At 40.8% G+C, this 16328-nt stretch overlaps 2 protein-coding genes across 3 annotated transcripts in view; one reads left to right on the plus strand and one right to left on the minus strand.

The window, feature by feature from the left end:
• Nucleotides 1–16328, plus strand: part of LOC110068378 (large ribosomal subunit protein eL37A-like) — a 125642-nt gene that overhangs the window by 48674 nt on the left and 60640 nt on the right. The window lies entirely within an intron of this gene.
• LOC110068565 (sulfite oxidase-like) lies at nt 5704–16315 on the minus strand. Of its 2 annotated transcripts, none has more exons than XM_020775956.2 (7): nt 16243–16315; nt 14774–14867; nt 13857–14001; nt 11195–11527; nt 9668–9889; nt 8579–8745; nt 5704–8055 (listed from the first exon to the last, which is right to left on the minus strand). In XM_020775956.2, exons 2-7 carry the CDS (start codon nt 14842–14844, stop codon nt 7305–7307), a joined length of 1689 nt encoding a protein of 562 aa, XP_020631615.1. In that variant the 5' UTR covers nt 14845–14867; nt 16243–16315; the 3' UTR covers nt 5704–7304. The 2 variants fall into 2 exon arrangements, with proteins under 2 accessions (XP_020631615.1, XP_020631614.1); XM_020775955.2 differs by lacking the exon at nt 16243–16315 and adding an exon at nt 15466–15700.

The following is a 16328-nucleotide window of genomic DNA, read 5'->3' on the forward strand; positions in this document are numbered from 1 at the left end:
TGAAGAGCGTTTTCGTGCCGGATTAGTGTGGACGGTAGGCCTAACCGTAGAAATAAAGCTGCGTTTTCAGATTTCTCCGGTTTGAAGAGCGTTTTCGTGCCGGATTAGTGTGGACGGTAGGCCTAACCGTAGAAATAAAGCTCCCTTTTCAAATTTCTCCGGTTTGAAGAGCGTTTTCGTGCCGGATTAGTGTGGACGGTAGGCCTAACCGTAGAAATAAAGCTGCGTTTTCAGATTTCTCCGGTTTGAAGAGCGTTTTCGTGCCGGATTCGTGTGGACGGTAGGCCTAACCGTAGAAATAAAGCTGCGTTTTCAAATTTCTCCGGTTTGAAGAGCGTTTTCGTGCCGGATTAGTGTGCACGGTTGGCCTCACAGTAGAAATAAAGCTGCGTTTTCAAATTTCTCCGGTTTGAAGAGCGTTTTCGTGCCGGATTCGTGTGGACGGTAGGACTAACCCTTGAAATAAAGCTGCGTTTTCAGATTTCTCCGGTTTGAAGAGCGTTTTCGTGCCGGATTAGTGTGGACGGTAGGCCTAACCGTTGAAATAAAGCTGCGTTTTCAAATTTCTCCGGTTTGAAGAGCGTTTTCGTGCCGGATTAGTGTGGACGGTAGGCCTAACCGTAGAAATAAAGCTGCGTTTTCAGATTTCTCCGGTTTGAAGAGCGTTTTCGTGCCGGATTAGTGTGGACGGTAGGCCTAACCGTAGAAATAAAGCTGCGTTTTCAGATTTCTCCGGTTTGAAGAGCGTTTTCGTGCCGGATTAGTGTGGACGGTAGGCCTAACCGTAGAAATAAAGCTGCGTTTTCAAATTTCTCCGGTTTGAAGAGCGTTTTCGTGCCGGATTAGTGTGGACGGTAGGCCTAACCGTAGAAATAAAGCTGCGTTTTCAAATTTCTCCGGTTTGAAGAGCGTTTTCGTGCCGGATTAGTGTGGACGGTAGGACTAACCCTTGAAATAAAGCTGCGTTTTCAAATTTCTCCGGTTTGAAGAGCGTTTTCGTGCCGGATTAGTGTGGACGGTAGGACTAACCCTTGAAATAAAGCTGCGTTTTCAAATTTCTCCGGTTTGAAGAGCGTTTTCGTGCCGGATTAGTGTGGACGGTAGGCCTAACCGTTGAAATAAAGCTGCGTTTTCAAATTTCTCCGGTTTGAAGAGCGTTTTCGTGCCGGATTAGTGTGGACGGTAGGCCTAACCGTAGAAATAAAGCTGCGTTTTCAGATTTCTCCGGTTTGAAGAGCGTTTTCGTGCCGGATTAGTGTGGACGGTAGGCCTAACCGTAGAAATAAAGCTCCCTTTTCAAATTTCTCCGGTTTGAAGAGCGTTTTCGTGCCGGATTAGTGTGGACGGTAGGCCTAACCGTTGAAATAAAGCTGCGTTTTCAAATTTCTCCGGTTTGAAGAGCGTTTTCGTGCCGGATTAGTGTGGACGGTAGGCCTAACCGTAGAAATAAAGCTGCGTTTTCAAATTTCTCCGGTTTGAAGAGCGTTTTCGTGCCGGATTAGTGTGGACGGTAGGCCTAACCGTTGAAATAAAGCTGCGTTTTCAAATTTCTCCGGTTTGAAGAGCGTTTTCGTGCCGGATTAGTGTGGACGGTAGGCCTAACCGTAGAAATAAAGCTGCGTTTTCAAATTTCTCCGGTTTGAAGAGCGTTTTCGTGCCGGATTAGTGTGGACGGTAGGCCTAACCGTAGAAATAAAGCTGCGTTTTCAAATTTCTCCGGTTTGAAGAGCGTTTTCGTGCCGGATTAGTGTGGACGGTAGGCCTAACCGTAGAAATAAAGCTGCGTTTTCAGATTTCTCCGGTTTGAAGAGCGTTTTCGTGCCGGATTCGTGTGGACGGTAGGCCTAACCGTAGAAATAAAGCTGCGTTTTCAAATTTCTCCGGTTTGAAGAGCGTTTTCGTGCCGGATTAGTGTGCACGGTTGGCCTCACAGTAGAAATAAAGCTGCGTTTTCAAATTTCTCCGGTTTGAAGAGCGTTTTCGTGCCGGATTCGTGTGGACGGTAGGACTAACCCTTGAAATAAAGCTGCGTTTTCAAATTTCTCCGGTTTGAAGAGCGTTTTCGTGCCGGATTAGTGTGGACGGTAGGCCTAACCGTTGAAATAAAGCTGCGTTTTCAAATTTCTCCGGTTTGAAGAGCGTTTTCGTGCCGGATTAGTGTGGACGGTAGGCCTAACCGTAGAAATAAAGCTGCGTTTTCAGATTTCTCCGGTTTGAAGAGCGTTTTCGTGCCGGATTAGTGTGGACGGTAGGCCTAACCGTAGAAATAAAGCTGCGTTTTCAGATTTCTCCGGTTTGAAGAGCGTTTTCGTGCCGGATTAGTGTGGACGGTAGGCCTAACCGTTGAAATAAAGCTGCGTTTTCAAATTTCTCCGGTTTGAAGAGCGTTTTCGTGCCGGATTAGTGTGGACGGTAGGCCTAACCGTAGAAATAAAGCTGCGTTTTCAAATTTCTCCGGTTTGAAGAGCGTTTTCGTGCCGGATTAGTGTGGACGGTAGGACTAACCCTTGAAATAAAGCTGCGTTTTCAAATTTCTCCGGTTTGAAGAGCTTTTTCGTGCCGGATTAGTGTGGACGGTAGGACTAACCCTTGAAATAAAGCTGCGTTTTCAAATTTCTCCGGTTTGAAGAGCGTTTTCGTGCCGGATTAGTGTGGACGGTAGGCCTAACCGTTGAAATAAAGCTGCGTTTTCAAATTTCTCCGGTTTGAAGAGCGTTTTCGTGCCGGATTAGTGTGGACGGTAGGCCTAACCGTAGAAATAAAGCTGCGTTTTCAGATTTCTCCGGTTTGAAGAGCGTTTTCGTGCCGGATTAGTGTGGACGGTAGGCCTAACCGTAGAAATAAAGCTCCCTTTTCAAATTTCTCCGGTTTGAAGAGCGTTTTCGTGCCGGATTAGTGTGGACGGTAGGCCTAACCGTAGAAATAAAGCTGCGTTTTCAGATTTCTCCGGTTTGAAGAGCGTTTTCGTGCCGGATTAGTGTGGACGGTAGGCCTAACCGTAGAAATAAAGCTGCGTTTTCAGATTTCTCCGGTTTGAAGAGCGTTTTCGTGCCGGATTAGTGTGGACGGTAGGCCTAACCGTAGAAATAAAGCTGCGTTTTCAGATTTCTCCGGTTTGAAGAGCGTTTTCGTGCCGGATTAGTGTGGACGGTAGGCCTAACCGTAGAAATAAAGCTGCGTTTTCAGATTTCTCCGGTTTGAAGAGCGTTTTCGTGCCGGATTAGTGTGGACGGTAGGCCTAACCGTAGAAATAAAGCTGCGTTTTCAGATTTCTCCGGTTTGAAGAGCGTTTTCGTGCCGGATTAGTGTGGACGGTAGGCCTAACCGTAGAAATAAAGCTGCGTTTTCAAATTTCTCCGGTTTGAAGAGCGTTTTCGTGCCGGATTAGTGTGGACGGTAGGCCTAACCGTAGAAATAAAGCTGCGTTTTCAGATTTCTCCGGTTTGAAGAGCGTTTTCGTGCCGGATTAGTGTGGACGGTAGGCCTAACCGTAGAAATAAAGCTCCCTTTTCAAATTTCTCCGGTTTGAAGAGCGTTTTCGTGCCGGATTAGTGTGGACGGTAGGCCTAACCGTAGAAATAAAGCTGCGTTTTCAAATTCCTCCGGCGTAGTTTGGACGGGGCCTAAGCGATTTCAACGTTTTTTCAACGTAAAAATTGGGAGCTACAATAAATTAATATTTTAGCAGATACGTTGTTTCATCTGGCCGTTTCTTCAGCTAGTCGTTTCCATGGTTTTCTTTATGTTCTTCAGTGTTCTCACGTTGCATTTCAAAAGACGATTTTCCCGCGGGAATCGTTCCATATACTTTAAAAGCAGGCTCTTCATATTGCCTTTTGAACATTTCTGCTTCCTCACTCATCTTACGATACTTTTCTAACATTTCGGCTGTGACGAATCGAAATCTGATTCTACGCATATCCTTGTCCTGGTTGCTTTCTTGATTTTTTGCCTTCGGCCGCTTGGACATGACTGCCTTTTCCATATCACTCTGGTTAATAGACTCCATAGATGCTTATTCTGTTGAAAAATACTTCCTATAGACAAAAATATGTTGCACTATGATTTCTTCTTTCCATCGTTTTGCTAGTCGTGTTTTCTCCTTTTTATTTGAAAATAAGGAACCCTTGAAAATGGCCAAATTCGTCAAAGCATTACCAAACCTTTCGTCAAAATCTTTGCAGCATCTTTCTTTAGTGCCGCAGTTCTTTGGCCGTGACGTCATGCTTACAGCGGTTGCTAAGATGCGAAGTTCTGACGCAATAGCCCGAAATTTTGAGTTGGCTCAACCTTGTCCTCTGGCCTTCTCCCCTTTTTATCGTTGAGAAGGCCCTTGGAATGAGGTTGGAGTAGGCTATGAGCCCTCTGCCAAACGCATGACTCGACCAACGATGAAACTTTTCCAACGTTTCGGTCAACAGATCGGAAATTTAAATTGATATATGTTTCCCGTCATTGTTGTTTTTCAAAATAAAACAGTGGACCCCTGCAAGAATGTTGCTAGGGCGTGGCACGCTTTTGACGTCATCGCCATTGTATGACACTGTTTTGACGTCACAAACGCCTTTTGAGGTCTCCAGCATTGTTTCATGACGTCAATGGTTACTAGGGGTGGTTCTGGTATCTAGCTATTAATTATTTAGTAAAACCTTGACAATATCTTCTGCTTTCCATTTTCATTCAAAAACGAGATGAGAGAAACTGTGTAAAAGGAATGAAAACTGTGGCGTTCCAACGGCACTCAACCCTGAAGATGCTCTAGAAAGATGCCTGTTTGAACTCTTCGAATTCTCAATTCTGAACTCACCCCTCTCGCCTTAGTATGTGTTTTGTCCGCGCGCATGATTTCACGTGATTTCATTTTAGCCAATCGTGGCCCAGAACGTGCTCGCCTCAGTCATTATTTTTGTTTTTGGTTTTCTTTTGGAAGGAAGAAAGTAAAATAATAAAATACCTAGGAATTGAACCATGGACATTGCCTCAGTCATCACGTTTTTCTAGCTACGGAAGTGTCGTACGTTTAAACCTTGTTGTCTTGATTTTTCAGATTTTCAACTTTGTTGCAACTTTTTTTTTGACCAACGTTGCCGCTGTTCTTGGAGTTTTGAGTCTAGCTTCTTCGCCGTTTCTAGCCATTGTAACTTGCCGTTCATTTTAAGTTTCGGATTGGGTGGTTGGTTCATTGAATAGTTCGTTTGTCTCAGAGTCTGAGCTAACCTGCGCGCAGGCTCACCTTCGAGTCACACGCGCGGGTGGCGAAGAGCGGAAAGTTCCGGCAGGGTGGAGTCTGGTGACGAGGCGCCAACAAAATGAGCCTGCCTCCTGTTGATCTCCCTACAAGTTGCTGAACATAATTCATACAATGCCTACGTCACAACAGAGGAGAAAGGGTCACAGAGTTAACCTATATGAGCCTTTTTCCCTTTCTCTCAAGTTGTTTGACATGGTACCGAGTCTTTCCGCGGATAATGTTGCCACGCGCGTCTTCGGCGTGGATGTTTTCGTGGAGGATAACAGAGAGGGTAAAGCCGCTTGGGTTCTCCATGCCGTGTCACAGGATTGGCTATTTCTACACCCTCCTGAGATTTCCGGAGCCAGTAGTAACCTAAGAATAACTTGAGAGGGATTACCATGAAGATAAAGGGGGGGAGTAACTCCCTCACCTTCCTCCTCTCTTGTAGGTCCAAATAAACACATCCCGACTCTTGTGCAAAGCTTTATGGTTGCATTGAACCGATTTGCTACACGATACGAACGCGGAGCTGACTATTGCAAAATGTTCCACTATTGAAAAATTCAGTTCATAGTTTGCATATCGTTAAAAGTTTAACCCACATCGTTCAGATTCATCTTTGGTAATTTCATCTCAATCTTCTATAATAATAGCCGTCATTGTTCACTGATCCTTTTCCGTTTAGTGCCAACACTTCGGCATTTTTCCTTTTTAGCAAACTCAATCTATTACCTTTAATTTTATTTCTTCTCTTGTTATTAAGTGTTAAATACTTCTTCAAAGAGGAGGCAAGGTGATCGGTTTTTCACTGACTGTATTCAACGGTCTTTGATTCGATGTAAAAAGTGGCCTGAACCCATTAATTTGCGGGTTACTTACATTTTTCTGTCACTCTTAGCCGGAAAAAAATTAACTGATTTCTTTGCTCGTTTTGTTTGTTATTTTTTTTTGGCGGGGGGAGGGGCATCCTAAATGAAACTTTTTGGAAGTAAAAACAACGACGACGATGGATTATTTTAAGTGCCCTTACTTCATCGAATAAGTCTTAGGGCTCCCAAGTTTTCTTTCACCCAATTTCATGAGAATCCTGACTATACTGCGCGCTACTAAAAAATACGTTATGCCTAACCAGCTAAAAGATAGATGCATAATGTTCCGGCCAAACGATCGCAACATTTCAACGCAACATATCGTAACATTGTTGGGCGCACCAAGTTGCACGCGTATGGCCGCCCTGTTGCGACGTGTTGTGACAAGTTGGCTGTTGTTGACTCAAATTTTGAAATGGTCAAATGTCAGCCAACAACACCCAACATGCTGCAACAGGGTGGCCAAACGCGCGCAACATGTTGCACCCAACAACTGATGTTGCGTTGACATGTTGCGATCGTTTGGCCGGGGCCTGAAAGCTTTTCAAATGCAACGAAAGATTTCTTTTCTTGCAAATGCCAACCTCAGAGGCAATATTTTTAGACCTCTCTTTGTTAAAAAGGTTACCACCCCACAATTTATTAGTTAGCTATTGTGAGGCATTGTGGGTTGTATGTGTGTTTATATACTCTTAGACAAAATATTTCCCTACTACACTTTACATAAACACATATTCAAACCACAATCCTCCATTTTGCTCTGACGAAGGGCTAACACTCGAAACATCAGTCGCACCGTCAAACTCTCTGGCGATCAATAGGCCATTTCCGAGTTACCTTGTGCCTCTGTTTCAAAACGAGTCTTCCTTCATAAGTTTGATTTGAAAGAAAATGAACCTGTAGGTGTCACACATTTTCATATAAAAGGTTTCGGACAAAGACTCGTTTTGAGATAACCTGCGATCAGGCATTCTTTTTTCGCTAAAAAAAAAGAAAAACAAAAAAGAACGCCTGATCGGAGGTTAGGTTTGAGACAAAGGTAAAAGGCAACTTGGAAATGTTGGTACACAGCTGAATGCTTTCCTGGCGCAGCCCAGCAATTTCCTAGTTACAAACTAAAACTTTTCTTCGCAAATTAATAGGATCAAGCCACCTTCAGTACAGCGCACCACATCTGCATGATCCTCCATCGTCGCACCATTTTACTGCTCATGTTCAACTTTAACGTTAACTCGATGCCAAGCGTTTGAAAGAACCCCGCGCAAGTTCCAGATGGGCGCAACACCTTCAGGCTGTGAGTTGTAAGACGAATCCACTGCTTTGACACAGATCTGCAGGGCTTCCTTCCCTTCTGGCAGGGGAAGGGTAGCGTGCCAAAGTTTCCAAGCCCATGCACGTTCTAGCTTGTCCTCTCCTTCCAGTTTAGCGACGTGCCACGTTTTGCCGTCATCCAGGGACACGTCCACTCGGACGATGCCTCTCCCCCCTCCACTCCAAGCGTAACCTTTCAGTGAGATCTCCCCCTCGTCTGCGGAGATCACCGCGCCTTCTGGTGGATCACAGATGGCTGATGTGACCGGCAGCTCTTGAATGGCAGGAGCTGACTTGAAGTCGACCGTGTCCCAATCGACTGACGGGGAGAACCCTTTGTAGTCATTCTGTTGCCAGTGACTGAGGCTCTCCTCTTTACTCGATATAATCTTCTTCAGCCACTTCACATTGCGTGCACCAACTACCCCTGGGGCTACAAGTCGCACAGGAAAGCCGTGATCCCTGGGAATCGGAACACCGTTCATTTCGTAAGCCACAAGAACGTCCTTTTCAGAAGAAAGCGCACTGTTTACAGGTATCGAAGCTCCGTACGTGGAGCCCGTGATATCATGATCCGCCCCTTCAAACTGAATGTGTTGTGCGGCAGTTTTTCCAACAGAGGAGTCATCGAGTCCAGCATACCTAATATAAAAAAATCAGACAAAAGTACCATTAAAAGTATACTATTACTTTCCCGAGACTTGTCATGTTCTCGCGAGGCGAGTGTCCTGTCTCGAGAGATTGTTGCCTCCTGCATTGAGATACAAGTCTTGTTTCTCGCAAGACGCATCATGTTTCTCTCGATAGAAGTCTCATTTTTCTCGAGTCGTGTTACGTTCCTTTCACAAGAGTCACAACTCTCACGAGACCTCCCAGGTTTCTCACGACTCGAGTCTTGTTTCTCTCAACGCAAGCCTTGTTTTTCGCTTAGCGGTCACGTTTCTCTCAAGGCGAGTCACGTTCCTCTCCATACAAGTCTCATTTTTGGGAACACATTTCACGTTGTCGCAAGACGCGTCTCGTCTCTCTCGATACACGACACGAGTCTCGTTTCTCGCAAGACTCGTCTCGTCTCTCTCGATACACGACACCAGTCTCGTTTCTCGCAAGACGCGTCCGTCTCTCTCGATACACGAAACGAGTCTCATTTCAACACACAAATTACCTTAGTACATCTTTCAAAAGAACTCCCGTCCACTCTGCAGTGCTAATGGCGGCTGCTCCCCAGTTAAGACCTTTGACCATCTTGATTTGGTTCATTTCACTTCTTCGGTTACCTGCACATTGCATAGTTGCCGTGACTGAGTGCTTTGGAAACTTGGTCTTCAGGTCCTGAAGCAACAATAGCAAAACAAGTTTCATCTCGCAGTGGCTAGTGGAATAGTAACTGGAGACAAAACTAAAGACGGAATGCTATGTTGCCCCCAGTATCTATCCCACAAGCAATTTCTCACAGATTTCTTCTCCTCTCTAAAGTGGCAAATGGCTGCACCCTTATCAGTTGTTTAGGAACTTTATGAATAGGTTCGCAATGTGTACAAAGGGCTACAATTTCATAGACTTCTGCATGCATTGAGTGCTTCTGAAGCTAGCCAGGTACTGATAAACTAGTGGTATATGGAATTCACCGCCCTAGTAATTTATTATTAAACCAATGGTTTTTAATGAAGCAGTGGCAGAAACAATAATGTAAAAGGTAATTACACATTTTTAATTGAAATTGAAGACCCATCTTTTCAAACAAGCTTATAATTTTTATTATTTATTGTTATTGGGACTATTAGTTTTAATCTATGTATATATTTTATTAAAGTTTAATTAACCTTTATAATCAGCAAATACAGTATTCATTTCATTTAGTTTCAATTTCTGTATAAGAAGCATTGAATATTCAAGATTTTATCTTTGTGAAGCATATAGGACAGCATTGTACAGTGTATATGCATTACATAAAAGTTTATCGATTACTATTAATGCGGGCAGTGGTTGTCTGCATAGTAGGCACTTGTTTGAGTAGTGCGCAAGAGTAACAAGATACATTCTGGTGGAAAAACACATGCTTCAATTCATGCATACATGAGTGCTCCCTACACAGGCAAGTTCAGAGGACTCTGGCCAGCACGTGCTACTAAGTTGCACAATTTCTATTCGTTAAAAACTTTCCATTGGACCTTCCACTCTCAATCAAAGTTATGCATGTTTATTGGAAGTGTGACACGGGCGTTTTTAAATTTCCAACCAAAAAATAAATTACCTCAAGAGAGAGTGTAACAGTGTTAATTCCTTCGCCAGTTATTTCCAACTCATACTTGTTTTCATCAATATCGGGAACAGGTAGATGGTTACGAATAAAGAAGATCTCGTTAGGAGTAACCAGATTGTCTGACAAGAGCTGCATGGGTGGTTCAGCATTGAATGGCTTCTTGGTATTGACCTTCAGTGCTGGGTGACGTGCTGGGTCATTAGCAAATGGATCCTAAAACATCATATGGTGTTAATTATGATGTACAATTCAATTGTCTGGTTCACAGAGCAACCAATGACAATAAATCAATGGATGTATGAATGCTGATTAACTGGATTTGAGGCATTTAAGGACATTCATGTGAAAATTTTCCAGTCGATAGATTTTTAAAAATTTTTACTGCAGTCAGATAATGAATTACTTGTGTCAGAAATGCAAAAAAATTGGGAGTTACTGACTTCGTTTCGGAGATAAAGCACGTGGAAAGCTATTCTGATTTTGAAAAATTGGCACAGGTAATTCAGCATGATCTACAGGGGTTTATAGTTACAAATATCGAAGGTGAGTCAACGGAGGCAAACAATCTTAGTCATATTTTGTAGAAGTGGATCTGTTGCATAAATAATTCCAAATTTTGCCAATGTTTTCACAAAACTTAACCCTTCAAAAGGCATTTGAAACCGCCACACAGATAAATGAAGAGCTAAAAATAATGGAATTTCATGGTGCATTTGGCAAAAAATTCAAACTTCTAATTGATAGATTTTCTTCAATTTTTTCACAAAACGTAGAAAATCGATAGAGAAAATGATCCATCAAAAGAACAGTAGGGGTCACTGAACATCCAAGATCATTAAATCCAGCAAAGTTATTTAATGGCCATCTGCCCTATCATTGCTCATTTTAAACCAGCATAATACTAAAGTTTATTTGTATCATGTGGCACTAAGTTTTTGCGGGAGTTTATTTTTGCGAACTGACGATTTCTTTTTTTTTGAGGGACTTAATTTTTGCGATTTTAAAAGTCTGGTTTAGTCTTGCTGGGTATTAATTTTTGCTATTTTCAGGAAGTTGCATTTAATTGAAATTACAACATGTTTGCATTTTTTAATAATTTAAAAATGCAAAAATGTTGTAATTTATTAAACTGCACGTGAAACAACATATAGAGAATGATGTAAAACCCAGGAATCCAGTAATCAATGTCACATGCTTTTGTGTGGTTGATGGCAGCAACAAGATTCTACTTGTGATGCTGGTATGTATAATTTGGCTAGTGGAGTAAATTTTTGTGCAGAAAATTTTTGAGGGAATTTTTTTTTGCAGGAGCTTTTTTTGCAGATCGTGAAACCCCCCCCCCAAAAAAAAAATTGCAAAAATTTAGTGCCACAGTCGGCATGTAAATTTACATTTTAATATTAAGATCTATGATGTCAAGCATCAAAGTCGTACAGCTACACTCCCTCCACATGCATTGTATCTCTACAATGTAAGTAAAAAATTCCTACTTGGAAAATTCCAGATTAGATATGGTACCTTGATATCAGCAGCGTGATGAGAACTGTCATCTTTGGCCAAGGAACCAATGCGAAATTCTTCCAACCAGTCCCGGACATGCTGAGTATTGTGCACTGCATAAAGAGCCCAAAATGGTTCCAACGCTCCTCCAGCTGCCAATATAACCTTCTGTGAGCCACCAGGATGGTGTGCAATAAAATCTGTAATGTCATACACATTGCCTTGGTATGTGACCCAGATGCCTTTCTCTGCTGTGTTGTGCTGGGAAACTTCTTCCATAGTGTAAACTGGACCTTTACCTTGTGGTGTTTCATCCTCATTTGAAGTACTTGCTTCTTTAGCCTGTGAGAGCTGTTAAAATACACACAGTCTGACAGTTATAAGAAAACACAAACCTTTCACCATGCCGAGGAGTACCCCATGCTTATACTGGAAGATGGTTATAGTTACTTGCATAATGTCCCCAGTGGAGCCAAGTTAACTTAATCCAATGGAAAAGTGGCATAGTGTGTCTCATATCTTAATTTTTCAAATTATTGTTACATAATTGAGAATCTTTCTATACTTTTAATTCTTGACATGTCATCTTTTTTATTCTGTAAATATTTATATGAGGGCCACTGGTTTTCCAGATTACTGTTATGTACTACCCTCAATAAATAGAGCTGATTATTATTATTATTTATTATTAATTATCATCATTATCATTATCATTATCATTATTGTGTCCCTTCATGGACGGGGCTTTGCTCAGGGCTTAAGGGGTGTTGTAAGCAGCAATTTCCCACCCTTACTTTATTGATTATGTCTTAAGTACCTATGTTGTTCAATCTACTTTGTCAATAGAGCAGTTAACTATCGATAAACATAGAAAGGGAAAGAGAGGGATTATATTTGCTGCTAGTAAATTAACTTCCAGCTCTCAGAGAAAAGGCTGCCTGAAAAGGTTCATTAGGCAAATGTAAGCCTAATTGAAAAGAGCCAAATATGAGAGTAACCTGTGACACATGTGGGACAGTAGTGATGGTCTCTTGCTCAAAATCAGTCATTGCCTAGCAATATAACCTCTATATTTTATTTTCTATATCTATTTATTTTTTATATCTATAATATCAATTAATTTAAAAGGCATGATTCATAGAATATGGTTCACCACAACGATGCAAAGTCAACTCTCTTTAGAGTCCATAGATTCAATTTCTTTCTTTGTAATGACAACCAATGAGCTTACCATAATGATTTTTTAAAGAGCTTTACCCTAATGAGAAAAGGAGGCACTTTTTGGAATGATGACACTTAATCAAATCACGCTTACCATAATGGTTTGATTTAGTGCCCTCATTCCACAAAGCGCCCCTTTCTAAAAAGCATCCCCATGGCAAGAGTGGAATTCAGGGCATTTACATAGAATCAACCGATTAGAAGAATGAATTATGAAGCCTGCTTTCTTATCTGAGCATAATATTAAACATAATATGGGTATCAGAACCTCCACTGTTACAGTTCTTGAGTTAAAGTTTCTGTTACTTTGCATTAAATTACTGCATCACATTCAGATGTATCAATCAATCAATCAATCAATCAATCAATCAAACTTTATCTAAAGAGGGTGACAATAGTTAAAAAACTAATGAACTTGTGGCCCTCTATAAACATTGTTACAATTTAAATAACACCTATTTCAATCAGTAACCTAATTAAGAATTTATTTAAAACCTTTTTCAATATCACAAAGTACAACAGATTTAGATCTACAAGTCAAAGGTAAAACATATTGCTCATATCGTGCAAACTGAAAATAAATTATCCAAGAAAGGAGTAAAAATCTTACCCCTAAGACTTAATTTAAAATGTTTATACACAAAGCATTCTTCAAAGTATATATAGATTGAGAAGTGCATAGCTTAAGGGAGAGGTGATTCCAACATCTTGAAGTTGTTGCAGAAAACATGCGACCTCCCTCTTTCTCTCTAATGTATCTCCTTGGTAAAATGGTTAAATTAGCACCTCGTGTATTTCTGCTATGCTGGCTGTTGTGGTTATATATATTGCGGTTCAGTTCTACCCTTTGTGCAATCTAGTATCCTTTGTTTTATACACATAACCTTATATTCCATTCACCAGAACAAAGGCAAATACCAAATTGTACCAAGCTTAAAATATAACCACAACATATACAGTCAAACTCTTATTTAGCAGCCACCTATTAAACAGCCACCCCTATTAGGCCACCAGTAATCAATGTCCTGATGTTTTCTTGTTTTTACCTCCATTAAGCCTCCCGCTCCCTTTAAGCTGCCACTATCCATTTCCCCAAGGGTGGCCATTTAATAGGGTTCAAACTGAAATAAGAGCCCCATTCCTAATAAATGCCCCCTCTCCAATAAGTGCACTCCCTCGAGGCACCAAACTTAAATTAGCACCTCAGGGACTAAACTGAATCTTTATGGTATATCGTTTTTATAAGAAAATTGATTAAAGTAAGGCACAGGTAAGTTTGCACTTATTTTACACAACCATTTACATACCTATTTACAAATAGTCTCCTTCGTGGCCTTTATTAGGGTCGTCATGCAATGCTTCTCCCCCAAGAAGCGTTGTGAAGGAGAAGTGTTGCGTGACAACCCTAGTAACAGTTGCGAAGGAGAAAGCTTGATAAGTTAATACTTATTGTTAGTACCTTTTGTTTGTTCAAAATAAGACCAAGACCAGTCATGGTGCCTACTAAAGCCCCAATGATTGTATAGTGAGACGATTTTGTCACGTAAGCTGAATGGGAACTGATTTTTCTTACTGGTTGTGCCAAATTCATTCTCATCAAATGCCTGCGAATAACAATGATTGAACTACATGTATATTAACACATCTAGTTTTATTCCTAAATGACAGACAAAACTCTACTTTTTAAAGCAACACTCAAGGAAGTTCAGGAAAACTTAGCTATGGAGAGAAGGGATGCAAATCACCCAACAATAATGAAACTCTTACAATGAGAAATTCATTTTTAAATTCAGTTTTAACTGGAGCACTCAGTTGTTGCAAATTATTCCAGGACTACCAGTCAGACAGCAACAATATAAATACAAAGTAAAAACAAAGGACTGCATTTTAATATTTTTAATGAGTATATCTATAAAATGAGATAGAGAATTTACAACCCTCTGATTCCATGTTTTTACCAATTGCATTTGCAAATAGCATGGCTTGTAATGCATAGGCAGTATAGCCTCATGGCTAGTGTACTAGACTCTGGATCGAATGGTCTGGGTTCAAGTCCTGGCTGGCTGGGGCTATCACGTTGGGTCCTTCAGAGAAAGACACTACTCTCACATTGCCTCTCTCCACCCAGGTATTTACCGCTTGGGTGTAACCCTGCGATGGACCAGCATCCCACCCAGGGGGGAGTAGAAAAACCCTTAGCTCCATCATCATGCTACAGAAACCAGGATAAACACCAGCTGTATAGGCCATAGGCCTGATGTATACTTCACCCATGGCTTGTAATGCTATATATATTTGAATCTCATCATTTGATAAGGCAATTAAAAAATCCATGTCTGTGTTAAGTTGTATAAATGACTGAAGGAAACACTTTACCTGGATCCTCTAGGACACAAAACTTGTCCTAACTGACCACACAAGATTGACCTCCGAAGCAGCAATGCCATGGCAACACAAAATCTTCCAGGAACTAGGGTATAGCAAAAGATAGAGAAAAATGTACTTACATCCCTTAGCAATTACAGAGCCCCATTAAATACCAGTGACACTGTCTCTTTTCCAGTTGTTGTCAAGCACAGTGGAATCATGAGTTTTTTGAGCCTCAAACGGAAACAAAAATCATTCCACTGAGAGAAGGGAAACAACATTTGGTTCAAGTTATCAGGGGGTTAAAAAATCAGGGGTTCAATAATAATAATAATAATAATAATAATAATTAACAATGATTTAGTAATACAAAGACAAGTAAAAACAAACGATATAATCTCCTGACGTTTCGGCGACCTCATGACACCATTATCAAGGGTACAAATGAGAATTAAATTAACAAATGCGAGTTCAAGAGTTATAACTAATTTACATAGCGGAGGTGGCTACACGGAGGTGCAATGATAATAATAAGAAGAAGAACAAGAACAAGAACAAGAACAAGAAGAACAAGAAGAATAAGAACAAGAAGAACAAGAACAAGAAGAAGAAGAAGGAGAAGATGAAGAAGAATATTTACAGAGGATATCAACAAGCTAACACTAAGTTAATTAGGACAGTCCTCTATCTACATTACTCACTAGGCAAAATTATAAACTGAAGCTTAAGAATAGAAATCGGAATTGCACATGAGTCATCACAGATCATTAGAAAATTTGATTGAAGTTAGAGAGGTTGAATTACTGTTAGTTAATCAAGCTTCTTCATATACATCCATACATTCACCACAATTTTAGATGTGAGCTTATTTGCTCTCCAATCTGCAAAATTAGTCCCCGATCACCGCCATACCCATAATGCTTCACTCGCGGTTGTTACCCACTGGCCACCCCATGCGCTTTATAGAAAAGAACAATTAATGTGAAAAATAGAAAAAACCACTAACAATAAATAAACAAATAAGTTTAATCAAAAGCTCGTCATTGAGCTTAAGCTTAATTTTATTTGGAAACACACTTGTGATTATAAACAAATGTACTTGAAATTTAAACATTTGGTCGCCGACAGACGCCGAGTGGAACTTGCAAATTAACGGCTGGGATTTATTTATATATTTATATATTATAATTCACAAGGATTTCCCATCACTGTGAATCTTAACAACCTTTTCCTTATTAAATCCTCCTTATACACATATAAGCACAAAAAAACTTTCCCGGTTACTTCTAAGAAACGGCGTAATGATCGGAAACTTGCTAGACAAGACGAGCCTACACTTGCATAAGCCTTGTTTAGAGAACTGCACTTGACCTTCGACAAATTTTACCTTATACTCCCTTTCAAGCAGGATTTATGTTAATAGAAATTACAACTTCACCACTTCCAAACAGAGTAATATTCTACAACACAGAACTTACCTGAAGACAAGAATCAAGTACAACTTTGTTCCTTTGCGAATGTAACGCAAAGTTGTCACGCAACCGGAGACATGAACTATAAACTA

This window comes from Orbicella faveolata, unplaced genomic scaffold, assembly GCF_042242905.1.
Source record: "Orbicella faveolata isolate gen_17 unplaced genomic scaffold, um_ofav_v1 contig_14, whole genome shotgun sequence".
Classification (NCBI taxonomy): domain Eukaryota; kingdom Metazoa; phylum Cnidaria; class Anthozoa; order Scleractinia; family Merulinidae; genus Orbicella; species Orbicella faveolata.